The 12,838-nt window shown below is 40.0% G+C and overlaps 4 protein-coding genes across 4 annotated transcripts; 3 read left to right on the plus strand and 1 right to left on the minus strand.

Annotated features, from left to right (window-relative positions):
• Positions 1 to 1,564: 1,564 nt before the first annotated feature.
• EAF01_008557 (uncharacterized protein) lies at positions 1,565 to 2,320 on the plus strand (the record flags this gene model as incomplete). The annotated part of the gene is made up of 1 exon (XM_038916813.1): positions 1,565 to 2,320. One exon carries the CDS (start codon positions 1,565 to 1,567, stop codon positions 2,318 to 2,320), a length of 756 nt encoding a protein of 251 aa, XP_038768175.1.
• A 1,240-nt stretch (positions 2,321 to 3,560) lies between these two features.
• Positions 3,561 to 4,130, plus strand: EAF01_008558 (uncharacterized protein; the record flags this gene model as incomplete). The annotated part of the gene is made up of 1 exon (XM_038916814.1): positions 3,561 to 4,130. The coding sequence occupies one exon, from the start codon at positions 3,561 to 3,563 to the stop codon at positions 4,128 to 4,130; it is 570 nt and encodes a 189-aa protein (XP_038768176.1).
• A 1,468-nt stretch (positions 4,131 to 5,598) lies between these two features.
• Positions 5,599 to 5,841, plus strand: EAF01_008559 (uncharacterized protein; the record flags this gene model as incomplete). Its single annotated transcript, XM_038916815.1, has 1 exon — positions 5,599 to 5,841. The coding sequence occupies one exon, from the start codon at positions 5,599 to 5,601 to the stop codon at positions 5,839 to 5,841; it is 243 nt and encodes an 80-aa protein (XP_038768177.1).
• A 790-nt stretch (positions 5,842 to 6,631) lies between these two features.
• On the minus strand, positions 6,632 to 10,705 carry EAF01_008560 (uncharacterized protein). Its single transcript, XM_038916816.1, has 3 exons — positions 10,617 to 10,705; positions 9,893 to 10,500; positions 6,632 to 9,778 (listed from the first exon to the last, which is right to left on the minus strand). The coding sequence occupies exons 2-3, from the start codon at positions 10,339 to 10,341 to the stop codon at positions 7,093 to 7,095; spliced, it is 3,135 nt and encodes a 1,044-aa protein (XP_038768178.1). The 5' UTR covers positions 10,342 to 10,500; positions 10,617 to 10,705; the 3' UTR covers positions 6,632 to 7,092.
• Between the last annotated feature and the right edge of the window lie 2,133 nt (positions 10,706 to 12,838).

The following is a 12,838-nucleotide window of genomic DNA, read 5'->3' on the forward strand; positions in this document are numbered from 1 at the left end:
CTGGGTGGAGGAATTTAAAATGAGAGATGGGACGGGAGACAATGGTGGCTCGAAGGGGAAACGTCGTCAGGGGGTGAGGATCATATATGTGAAGAAGTTATAGAGAGGGGAAGTGCTGGAGCTTGGATCTGGGTAGGGGAGATCATGGGATTATGGAGACGTGTTACTGCATCAGGGGATTGTCGGAGGGATAAATGGAGGTGGTGACTACTTGTGGAAAAAGTTGGGAGCAAGAATGGGTGCACAAAACAAAAAAGGATTATGGAGGACCCAGGAGAGCTTGGATCTTGGTGGAGATGTGCGGAACTAAAGTACACATCTCAGTCTCACAACGTCTGCACGTCTCGGCGTGTATCCATTCAGATATCGAAGGCCGGTCTTGGTATTCTCTCTTCTTGACATACTGCCAGGATGCATACGGTATATCGCGAACGAAGACTCCGTAAACACGACGGAGCCAGCCCGAGAATGGCGATTAAGCTTAACGGCGTCGTGGCATATTGATTAACTTTTCCTTCTCTTTTTTCTATTCTGGATGAGGAGGGAAGATTTTGATTGGGTGGGCTTAGCAAGTGGCAAGCCGTACTAAGTGCAGTTGAATGAGACAATGCGTTAGGTGGATATGCAATAATTGAATTTTGAGAGGGTGATTGACGATATATGAAGATGGGTGAATTCCTGTTTCGTTTCAATTTCCCCTTGGTCGGTTCATCTGATCTTCTTGTCGTATTGTATTGATATTACTGGTTTTGTGGAACATTTTTCTTTTTATCCCAAGGAGAGATTATTTTATGAGTGGGAAGTCTGGGACAAAGATTTGAAGAGGGGATTCGATTCATTCATTGCAGATATTATTACTGTATCTCTTGACGAGATTAGTCTTCTGCGAATTGGAGACGGAATTTCTTCCTGAAGTTATTCTTTGTACAACTCTTACAACGCATACAATACAACTTGTGCAACTTCTTTATCGACTCGACAGGCTCGAGCTCAAGACATTACAGCATAACACTACACAGGGGAGATTATCTCATAGATATCTCTTTATCCACTCTTTCAACCATCACTACAACGAATCCACATTCTCTCAACACCCGTTTCAGTTTCTTTGAGAAAAACACTTCCTTTAGGAGAGGGGTCAAGAATACATCATCTCGACTAGACCTATCACGAATATCGATATCACAAGACTGCAACACAAGGTCTTTGTGTGAATCTCTGGCCACTGCGATAAAGATTTCTTTGAGTCAGCCTGGGAACCAGATCATAAAGTTATTGATTCGGCCCCGGGACTTGGAACTTAGTTTGAACTTTCGAACTGATTAGAACTTCGTTTTATATTATTTTGGATACTTTACATTTTACCTGTTCAGTATTGCTGGATCAACATTTGATTTTCGAACTCACAAGAGATTACTTTCGCATTGCTGGATAGCATATCATTTAACTTTCAGGTTGATCAATCGGTCCGATCGACTTTGTACAAATTCCCTTGCGGAGAACAATATACATCTCCTACCCACTCGTTACATCAGGGGCGTCCTCAATATCACAACAACCCACAATGTATATTCCACATCTTTCCTCCACCCTCAACGCCCCAACTCTTACCGTCCGCGCGGAATCCCCTCCGAAATCCTTCTCCAGCGAAGGATTCTGGGAAGTGCAGTTTAATTTCTGGGGAACCATCCTCGCGTTCATCGTCGCCATCGCCATTATCACTGGACTTTTGACATGGTGTTTAGTATGTCGCGGCAAGCGGATACAGAAGAGACTCGCCAAAGCCAAGGAAAAGGAACGGGAAGAGGAAGAGAGAGCGAAGAATGAAATGATGGGAAAGGTTTTGGGAGACGGCGCAAACGGGGTCGCGAGAAACGGGAGTAAACTGGGCGTGGGCAGGAATGGGACAGTGAGGAAAAGTGAGATTAGCAGACCATTTCCAGCGAGGTCAAGGAGCTCAGGGAGCGTGGATTCGACGGATGAGAAGAGAGAGTTGGAGATGGAGTATGAGAGACAGAGTGGAAGGGATAATTACTGGTCTGAGAAGGCGGCTTGGAAAGAAGAGACGGTGGGGACCGAGAGTACGGTTCCGTCGTATCATTCGAGGGAGAGGAGTGGGGATGAGGAGAAGCGTGAGTGGAGGACGGAGAGTCTAAGAGGGAGTGATACTGTAGGAAGTGGAAATGCAAGTTCGACGACTGTGAATGGAAACGCAAATGCAAATCCATGGCATAGGATCGAGGTTAATGGATCGGTGTATATGGGCCGAGAAAGAGGTGATTCCGCTTGTTTAGAAGATAAAGAGATCAAATTTGTGTAGGATGCAGTGGTGTTATTCATTACAGGGTACCTAGGTATTTTGAGTCAGATTGGAATTCACTGGATGATTCATACATACATATACTGACGAGGTCATGTGCATGGGATTGAGTTACCCCTTATTTCTTTTGGAATTCTGAACTTTTGATGGAGAGTTTGATAATTGGGTGCGAGAGGGAAGGGAATGGATAGAATCGGAATAGGAATGGGAACGCAGGAAATGATACCATAGGATACGTTTGGAATTTAATAGCGGAATTTACATAACTAGCTTGATAGTGCTTGATTTCTAAGCAGGAGTGATGCTACGATGCACATCCTTAGGTAGGTACTTTATTCATACATCTTTACATACATATATTAATTTTTAATCATATGAACTCATATTATATGACATTTTGGAAGGAGGTCAGGTGAAGTTTGAAGTACGGAGATGTGAGATATTGGATGGTGAGTGAGAGGGGAATGCTTTGAGGAGGAATGTTTCTTTGTGTGTGTGTATGTGTGTGTGTATCGCTATTTCTGGTTTGGAGTAAGGTACTCTACTTAGTGGGTAGTCTGTACATCTTTTTCTTCATATCGAATTAGTATTTATAGATGCGCGTCTCGAGGAATCGAAAAAGATGTGCTGGTGGAATCAAATATAGAATACCTAAGTAAACAAATCCTTTATTCTATCCAAGACACAAATCACTTTCTTTCACCTCTTCAATCGCTACTAAGAATACCTTTCTTGTCTTGAAATATATTTCCCGGCAAAGCAATCTTTAATTGTCTGCTCTCTCTCCTGTTCTCTTACAAAGCCCTCCATGATATATATACTCTCTCTATTGTCAGCCTCCAAAGACCTTCACCACCACTATCTAAATCACCTCTATCAAAGAGCTCTCACAATGGAAAACATCTTTTCTTTCTCCATTGTACCTAGTACCTTTGCTCCAGAGATACGCATAAAGAGAATCTTTATCCATATTGTGTAATTCTCAACCATCGTCCTGACTTAAATTATATATACCTTCCTGTCCTCGCATCTTCGTGTCTCCATTCTTGATTTTGCTATACCACAAAACAAAACAAAACACATAAACAGATAAATAAACAAATAAACAAATTAAACCAGAATTTCAACTGCGTCACTTATACACACGCTACTATATATACTTCTCCATCTCAACGAAGAAACAAAAGTATAATAATACAAAAATACAAACCCCACCAATCAACCCACCCCAAACAACAACATGGCGCCCGCACCACCCCCACAAACAAGCGTCTCAAGCGTCTCGAGCCTCCTCACCCCCTCATCCATCACAACCCACCTCCCCATCACCGTCGCCAAAGCCCTCGAAACCGGCTCCGCCCCCTCCTCCAAAATCTTCTCTCTCGAAATCCTCCCTCCAAAATCCACTTCCGCCCCCAAGAGCAATCCCACCTCCACCTTGTCCACCTCCATCCTATCCAAAACCAGTTCTACCATTTCCGGCAGCGCCACCGCATCAGCGACATCTGCTGCCGATCAAGGAGTATTTACTCGGCCTTCAGGGAGTCTAACTGCGATCATCACGATGGTGATCGTCGCGGTGTTTGTAGCGTATTGTGTGATTAGGTGTTGTGTATGTAAGAGTATGCGGAAGCGGAAGGAGAGGAAGGAGTTGGAGCGGGAGAGGGGGGATTTGGAGCGAGAGAGGGTGAGACAGATGAGGGAGAGGGAGGCGATTGAGATGGCGGGGAGGATGAGAGAGAGGAGTAGGGAGAGGTTGAGGAAGGATGGGTGGGAAGATGTGCTTTTGCATGGGAGACATGTTGGTTAAAGAGGGAAAGGAACAATAGATTCAGAGGTATAAAAGGGATTATAGCGAAGATAAATATCAGGAACTCCCAGAGTATAGGAGTTTATTGGTAGGCAAGAAAGAAAGAAGAGGAGGGAAATCAGTAAGTTTGAAGAATAATAAGGCAGAATCTCCGATGGAGGAAAAGGAAAGGTAAGATATGATTATACGGTAAGTCCCCTCCCCTAAAAGGTAAGGTAGTCTATAGGTAAGTCGTACATAGTAGATGGCATCGGAGTCTTAGGGCAAACAAAAAGTTAATTCCATTAAGTTATTAATAAAGACCCGAGATACTTTCGAGTTGTATTGATGTGATAAGAATTGTATGATGTGAACGGAAAATATCTAAATCGTGACATTTTAATTCTAATTCTAATTTGAAGTCTCAGGGACCTGTAGGAGTCTCTAATACTAAAATTGAACTTATAGGGTCTAGATAAGGGAAACATACAACATGAATGAGATATCGTTATTTGCTCTCTTTACCATTCGTCTGGCATGACCAAATTACGCCAAGCTCTTTAGTTCACCATTCTGTAAATTATTGGACGCAGCAATGTGTAAGTCTCTGCATTTGCCAAGTCAGTAATGAACATCATAAGAGATATTCAATTTGAGAAATACCAAAGTACCAAAAGCTGGGCATTCAGTGCTTCGTCAATAGACGTGATAGGTAATAAAAAAATGATGATGAATCTAGGATTGGTGTAGATGTAGATGTAAAACGAGCAAGTACAAATTCTTTCGATGAAGTCTGGATGTCTGAAATGATTAACGCCATCGTGATAATCTCATGTCTGATAAGCTCAGACTATACAAGAAGAATCAATACCACCACTTGAAGGTTGAATCTTATGCTTGGTTCGGTATCCATGGGCGATCGATAATCTTTTGCACCTACCTAAGTAGGTAACAAGCATAAATTTCGGCACCACCACATTAGGCAAAATCTGACTTGAATACCACCATACTGACGTTCAAAGATAACGGATCCGAAAGCATTGCAAAACTAAATGTGATCGTAAGCAATTGCGACCACAGTACACGAAGAGCACCGTGAATCGTCGATTGTGTTTGAGGTAGCTATCTAATCTCAGAATACGGAGGAACTTCCAATTGCCTTACAGTATTCGGTCCATAAGTGCCATTTCTGCCTTGCAGTAAGTAGGGCATTTGCCAGGAAATTATGATGCTTACGATAGTCCAGTATCATAATATCATTTATTGGTGCATTCGGTGACTACGCCGTAAAAAAAGTTCCTGTAGGCAGCTGTGCCGCAATTTCGACCAAATACGGAATATCTTCAAGGCAGCAATGTGACCCACACCACGATGAATATCCAAAAACATGAGTTTAAAAAGGCAGGTTGCGCACGCTGGTTTGCAAAATGAGTAGCAATAGCATCAAGAAACAAACAGACAGAGCGAAAATTGTTCAATCGAAGATAAGATGGTCAAACAAGCAGAACCACAAAGTAGCCCCATGCCTAGCATGCCTACAGGTGCCTCCAGCCAAATCCTGAAATCGACCGGCTTTCGAAAGTTTTCTGCGGTGGCTATGATTGTTCTTCTCTATACTACTGCAACACCGTTCAGTCCAATAGCATGGCTCACCTCCTCAATCGAAGGCTCTTTATTCCTCGATCGAATTCTCGCCGGCGCACTCCTCTTCGCAGCCATGTTTTTTCAATAGCAAGTTGCGGTACAGACATATCCCATTGCCATAACTCTCCCGACTGGTAATCGCACGACGATCTCAAACGGAAATATCGTACAATCAACTGGGGATGTGATTTGGATATACCAACCTTCGAAATATTGGGAATATGTGTTAATTGAAGGCTTAGGGTTGATAGCGGTTGAATGGGCAGGAGTAGAACTTATTAGGAGGGGTGTAGTCAGTGTGGTTATCGCGGCATTGTGGATAGTGGGTTGGAGTGTTACGCCAGAGCGAACGAAGAGACAGGGGTGGGAATATTTGAAGAAATTTTGGGTTTGGATTGCGTTGGATGAGATTATGAGGGTAGGACGGGGTGGTGGCGGCATGAGGAGAAGAAGATGGTAAATTGTGAACGATGGGTGATGTGGTGTTCGTTGATCGAGAATGATATAAACTATGAGGAGCTCGAATCATCTGAATGAATGAAGTAGAAAATGCAGACGGAATATAGAAGCTGGAGGAATTCCATAAGGAATGTTTATATTTGAACCACTTTTGGTTCGCGGAGTAAGAATTTGTAGGAATAAAATGATTGTTAAATTTTGAATATCCTTTTAGTGCTAATAAAGATGTAATCTTACTTTGTAAGATTATAATTAGTTTTTGCATTCCATAGACGAAGACAAATCCAATCACAATCAACCCCGCCAAACACGTGCAACCATATGACAACCCGTAATTTCAATCCAGCAATCCAGAGAAAACTGATTCTCCTAATACTTTATTACTCTACAATTCTCTCAAGAGGCTAGACAAAAGTCTTCCTTAGTTACATTGCGAAAAGAGAAGTGTATTTTTTGAGTGTGTGCCACGTGAAGTAATATTCTAGCAATGTTAGGCTGGATCACTGGATCATCAACATCTTGATTTAAGCAATATATTTCAGGAATCATGAGAAATTGATTAAATTTTACGGTATTGGCATGTCCACAACACAAACTCGATCATTGCGCCGCAGAATAGCATCAAAACCCTGAGCTTTTACGACATTAAAACATAAATCTTTTCAAACTATCAAACCAATACCCCTTTGTCCACGAGTAGAAGTACCTCAAACTTTGGATCGAAGTTCAAGAAAGATTCTTTGTAACATCTCCAAGGAACTGAGAAGCACAGCAATTTATGAGAGTGATTGTTCCTTATTTTCCACAATATATATATTCATCCAGTCCGTTCGGAATATATCAGAGCGATCCATTAAGGCCACCTTTTCTTCCGAACCTTTCAGTAATCAGAATCGTCTGTCAAAGCAATCTGACCACGCTTTCCTTTGCCTTTCTTCCTGTTTCTCTGCTTTTGCTTTCGTCCTCTATTCCCGCCAGATGAGCCAGGTGTTTGATTTTGACTCTGCTTCTCAATGGCTAGTTTCTCAGCCTTCTTTTCCGCAACTAGGCTTAGTAGCTTCGCTGCAAGGTCTGGATAATACGTTTCAAATATGTCCTTGATGATCCGTTCCAAGGAATGTCGTGCTTCCCATGGCTCGTTGTAGTTTTCGCCGACACAGCTTGCGCTGTCGTCGCTCGGATCGCTTGGACCGATGTCAACAACAGCCTTGCATTGAAGCGGCTGTTTGCAGTGTTGTACTAAATCTTCATAACGATGTTCGCGATGACCGGGAAACATTTCATACCATGTCACCTTTTCTTCAATACAACACACTTCAACGTCGGCTCCGCGCTGGAGCATGATTTCTATTGCCCGAAAAATATCATTAAGAGCCCCATGATACCCAAGATCAGAATATTGGGTATGATTACCGTGAAGAAATATTTTCCAAAAACTGTGACCGTGATATATCTCATTAAAATTTGCGTTGTTTTCCAACAGAAATATCAGTAATCTCAATCTGGGCCAGCTTGATTTAGATCCATCTATAAGATAACGAAAGCAGGATGCTATCAGAGGAGGATCATATTTCAGTAGTATCAAAGACGGGTCTGATATTATCTTCATCTCAACATAAGGAGATACAATTTCTTCAACACATACCGAAAGTAAGTGCATCGTACTCCATAAATCCGCCCTGTCACCCTTGGAGACATCTTGATCAGGACAACGTTCATCATAGGTGGTACAATTAACATTATCACGATCAATAGGAGTAGATTTATATCGAGACTTATACCAATGTTCCAGCTGATTAGTAGATGGTATATAAAAATCTGAGTACCGCTGAGCGGCTCTATCAAACTCCTCAACCAATTGGGGGATATGACCTTTGGCTTTGGTGCAAGCAATTCTTACTATGCACGAGATGAAGACGTTCCAAACATGTCCAATTCTTAATTTGTCTGTCGATAGAAACAAATCATAATTCGTAAACCCCTTAATCCGCTGCAAGTGTACAGTTGACCATGTGAACCAAGAATCGAATTCCAGGTATGATGTATAAGTAAGGAGCATTTCCCATGTCTTGGGCTTTTGTATGTATTCCCGAGCGCTTCTGTGAATATAACTAATGCTGTCTGTGCTCTCGGCCAATTCCAAAAGTCCTCCACACCGGGTACGTAACACATGGGCAAAACTCTCCGCGTAATCATTGGGGAATATTTGGTGAGAGCAGGAAGATGTTTCATCTGCAAGTATAGCTTGGTTGAAAGACTTAAAGCTCAATTTGTAGGCAGCATACAACTCTAGAGATCCGTTCTGTGACAAAAGTAGAATTACACTTTCTCTCAGTTGAAATATTTTTGAGGCCTCTACCATGTGTATTCGATCAATAGATGATAGAATACGGTCATATAAGTCATCAATCTCTTTTGGGGTCTCTCGTAGGCGAAATCGGAGCGTTGAAATATCATCCCTTTTTCGGAGGCCATCCAGTAAAGAATTTACGACTAGTCTCACCCACAAGAACACACCATTCCCGTCATCCACGACTTCGGTGATCAGAGCCGACGCATCCGACGGACTGTTATTCATCAAAAGTCGCATTTGTAAGTTGTTCCCCAATCTATTTCGAACGTAGACTGTAATGTCAGAAAACGTTAGGTCATGGAGCTTTAGTTGTGGCATGCTTCCGAATGTATCCAAAAATCCAATCTCGGGCCGGCTGGATAAGCAAAATTTTGCGTGTTTCGATTTGGATAGTTCGTAAAAGTATTCTGCAATATCCCAATGATCTCCTTCATATTCATCCAAACCATCAATGAAGAAGCAAAATGACAGTATTCCCGACGTTTTCTCGATCAATGTCCGGAATGACTTTTTCAGTGCAGGTAGTGACCAGTATATTGCTTTAGTGGGAACATCATGCAAGGTATTCTGAAATATAGTCTTCCATTCCTTGGGGAACACTTCGGGCATAAGATTGCAATGTTTTCCAAGAATCTCGTAAAGTAGACTTCGAAGTAGGCCAGATTGCGATCTTTGAGCTTCGTCCCCACTGTTCCAGAAGAAAAAAGATGGTGTCTCCAGGGGAAACTTATGTGCCCATGTTTCTGCGTAGTCACTAGATCGAGGATCGTCAACTATGAATTTCGTCAAGGTTGACTTTCCGGATCCAGGTTTGCCATGAATCCAGTAGATGCCATTCTCGCTTTTCAACCATTCGCTGAAATTGCTCCAAGGTTTGTGTTCGATTTTGGGATCGCAAAATATCCACTCAAAAGTTTGCTGATGTACTTCGGCAATCGTCTCATGCCGAAGATTCATCGATGAAAATTTGAGACTTTCAAGGATACTTAATTCTGTCTGGCGCCGATGCCTCGATGCGTGCTGATCGACAAGCACACTGCGAGTATGCGAATGCTCTTTCTCCTGCGACAACCTCAAATGATTGAAGTTTTGCTCAAACTTGGTTAAATTACTCTGGTGATTGTCTAGAAGGTCTTGTATTATTACTTGCAATGCTTTATCAAGCGTTTTGAAATTGTTTTCCTGTTCGAGGTTGACTTGGATCATTCGATATCTAAATGGCCCTGTTAGTACCAAATAAGTTTGATTCAATTGTTTGAATGAAGGGGCCGGTAAAGAGTACGTGAGTCACTTCTAATCTCACTAGCTCACAAGATCATGGACTTACCTCAAGTCAACAAGAACATGTGTCTCGAGATTGCTACGCAAATCACCCAAACGAATTTTTAACCCTTGTATCTTTTCCTCATTCCAAACTGCCCTGACTGCTTGTTGGAAGCTTGCTAGCCTGGGATGCTTAACACTTAGATTAAGCTTTAGGGAGTCAAGAAGAACGCTAAGTTCCTCGGACAAGTCGATGCATTTAGTGCATATATCTTTGAGAGCTCGATCGGCATCCGCTGGTGAAGCTGAAGGTGCGTTTTGAATTCCTAGATGAAGTGAGCTCCTTAAAGGCTCAACCAAGTTTTGCAAGCGATTTGTCGCCTCCCCAAGTTCAACATTAGCCCCAAGCTCTCCGGACTTATAAATCTCTCTTCCTTTCAAAGCCAGTCCCGTGCCGTAATCAATGAACTGTATTGCAGCTGCCGCGACTCCCAAGGCTGAGACTGGGTCCATATTTCTCCACAAGAATATTCAAAAATGACGTTCAATTTCGAAGAAGATAGATGGATTTTATACCACTTTAGATGATATATACGGTGCAGTTGATGAGTCGGTGTAACGAACATTGCTGAGGCTACGATTTCAACATTATACATGCAACAGAAAGAAAACCTAGATATATGTAAGCTTCTGACACACTTCAACTTCCTAGTATCTTGTGGCGAATCATCGACCGGGATATATGCAGTCGCACACACTTTTTGCGCTCTTCCTACATTTTGACTGACCGGAACCTATCAATATCCTCAATCGGCCAATTATCTAACGAGCTGCTAATATTATCTTGGTGGTTTGATAGATGCCAAATCGTCACATTTGCATTTTGCATTTTGTACCACCCCTCCATTTTTGTTACTGGCAGGACGAACAACTAGTTATTCAAACTGTGGTGACAGCCGCAAGATCAGGAATCGAAATTTGTTATGTTTTTAGAGTTTTTTTTGATGTAATATCTTCAAAATCCGTAATTGACTGCAATCCAGACTGGCTGAGCATACAGCTTCTCTTAAGATGGGCCATCAGGGCCTTTGACATAACAAACATCTCCATGTTGATAATAGAGGCTTATTGCCTCGAATAACAGAAAGAAACATAAGAATTCTGGGACTTGAATAGAGGGGTGCAAATGAGACGTCGCGACTTGCAAACAGGAAGCAATACTAGTCGAAGCCGTGCGTTTGCACCAAGAGAGGAAGAATCACGTTATCACGTGACTTGCACGGACAACCTCTACATGACTGAAATGAGAGGCGGGAATTGAGTCACCTTTTAAAGAACTTCTTAATTGAATTATAAATTCATTTCAAGTTAATTACTAAAATCTGAAAAGATCAAATAAAGATTTGAGTCTTTTTTCTATCAACAATCAGAATTATATGTATTTAGTACGATATCGAAAAGAGATTTGAATTACCGAAGTGCTTCTAAATGATACTCAACTTCCGCCTCTTGTTTCGTTACGTAGAGACAATCTTTCCTACACACCTTTTAAGATCAGGAAGAAGTTGTTACTCTCATGCGATATATCTTTATAAAGCGAACCCGGGAGAAAGTCGAGTTTATTTTATTTGAATGAGAACTAGGGAGTTGATGAGAGAAAGCTCTCTTAAATGGTATTCCTCCGACGCAGATGTAACCGGCGAGCGAAGTATTGTAAGCTTAAAATCATATATGAAGAAGAGGAGCATGATTTTACAATGACTTGCGTTGTATTTATCCTCTCAAATGTTTATAGAAATTCTGAGGAACATGAAAAAAGCCAAAGACAATGTTTTCGAAATAACTCTCTAATTCATATCGCATTCGAATTAGGAAATTGTTTTACATTCTTTTCTATAATTACTGAGTTGGTATTTATCTAGATTAAGTAGTTATCATTATTAATATAGGAGAAGAGATATATTTTATTTATTTAGAATATTGAAAACAATTAATATTATTATTATATAGCACGTGTTATATAGAGTAATTATATTAAATAACTCAGTGAAAGAGATTTCTTAAAGATTTCTATGATAATTTAAACTTTTTATAATATTTATGATTACTTTATATAAGGAAATGACATCCTTTAAATCTCAATATAATATAATTTATATATATAAGAGTAATCTGTCGGGAGTAATTCACTTTACTACTACGCTATATAAAAGCGTAAGTGTTCTAAATTAGATCTAGAATAGTAGATCTACTATATAAACCCTGTCAGAGTAAATCTCGAATCCACGCCCTAATATAATCCTAAAGTATAATAGAAATTGTAATATATTAATATTAATTACAGCCCCCTTATGATATATGATATATTATTAATTATTCGAAAAGAGAGTAGTAATCTTTAATAATATAGAGTATATATTACATTAAAAATCGATATTATAATCTATTTTATACTTATTATATAATTTTCATTAAATTAAGATCAGTAATATAATTATCAATCTCCTTTATTATAGGGTTTGATTTTCTTTTATTAAAGGAATAATAATAAAAAATGAAAATAGAAATGAAAATAATAGATTTCGAATATAATTTAATTTAATTAAAATACTAAAAAGAAAAGATTAGAAATGAAATATTCTATATTATAGGATTGAAATTGGAATTATTTATATTATTGATAAGATTTGAAGAATTTAAGAGTTAGAGATTTGAGAATGAAGATATCTTTATAGTAAGGTAGTAATATATTAATTATAGGATTTGATATTGAGAAGAGATGAATAGAATAGAAAGGGATAATAGAAATAGATATAAGAAGTAGAAGATTATAGGAATTATAGGGAAATAAATAGAAAGACTATAAAGGTTTTATAATAATAGATTTAGAAATCATTCGAAAGGGAGTAGGTTTTTCTTTTGTTTTCCCATTTACTTTATATAATTAGCATCATATAGATATATTATATAGTTAGGATAGCTTAGCTATAGATAGACTAAATCGACTGAA

The sequence above is a fragment of the Botrytis porri genome, assembly GCF_014898465.1.
Source record: "Botrytis porri strain MUCL 3234 chromosome Unknown BPOR_011, whole genome shotgun sequence".
NCBI classification, from domain to species: Eukaryota; Fungi; Ascomycota; class Leotiomycetes; order Helotiales; family Sclerotiniaceae; genus Botrytis; species Botrytis porri.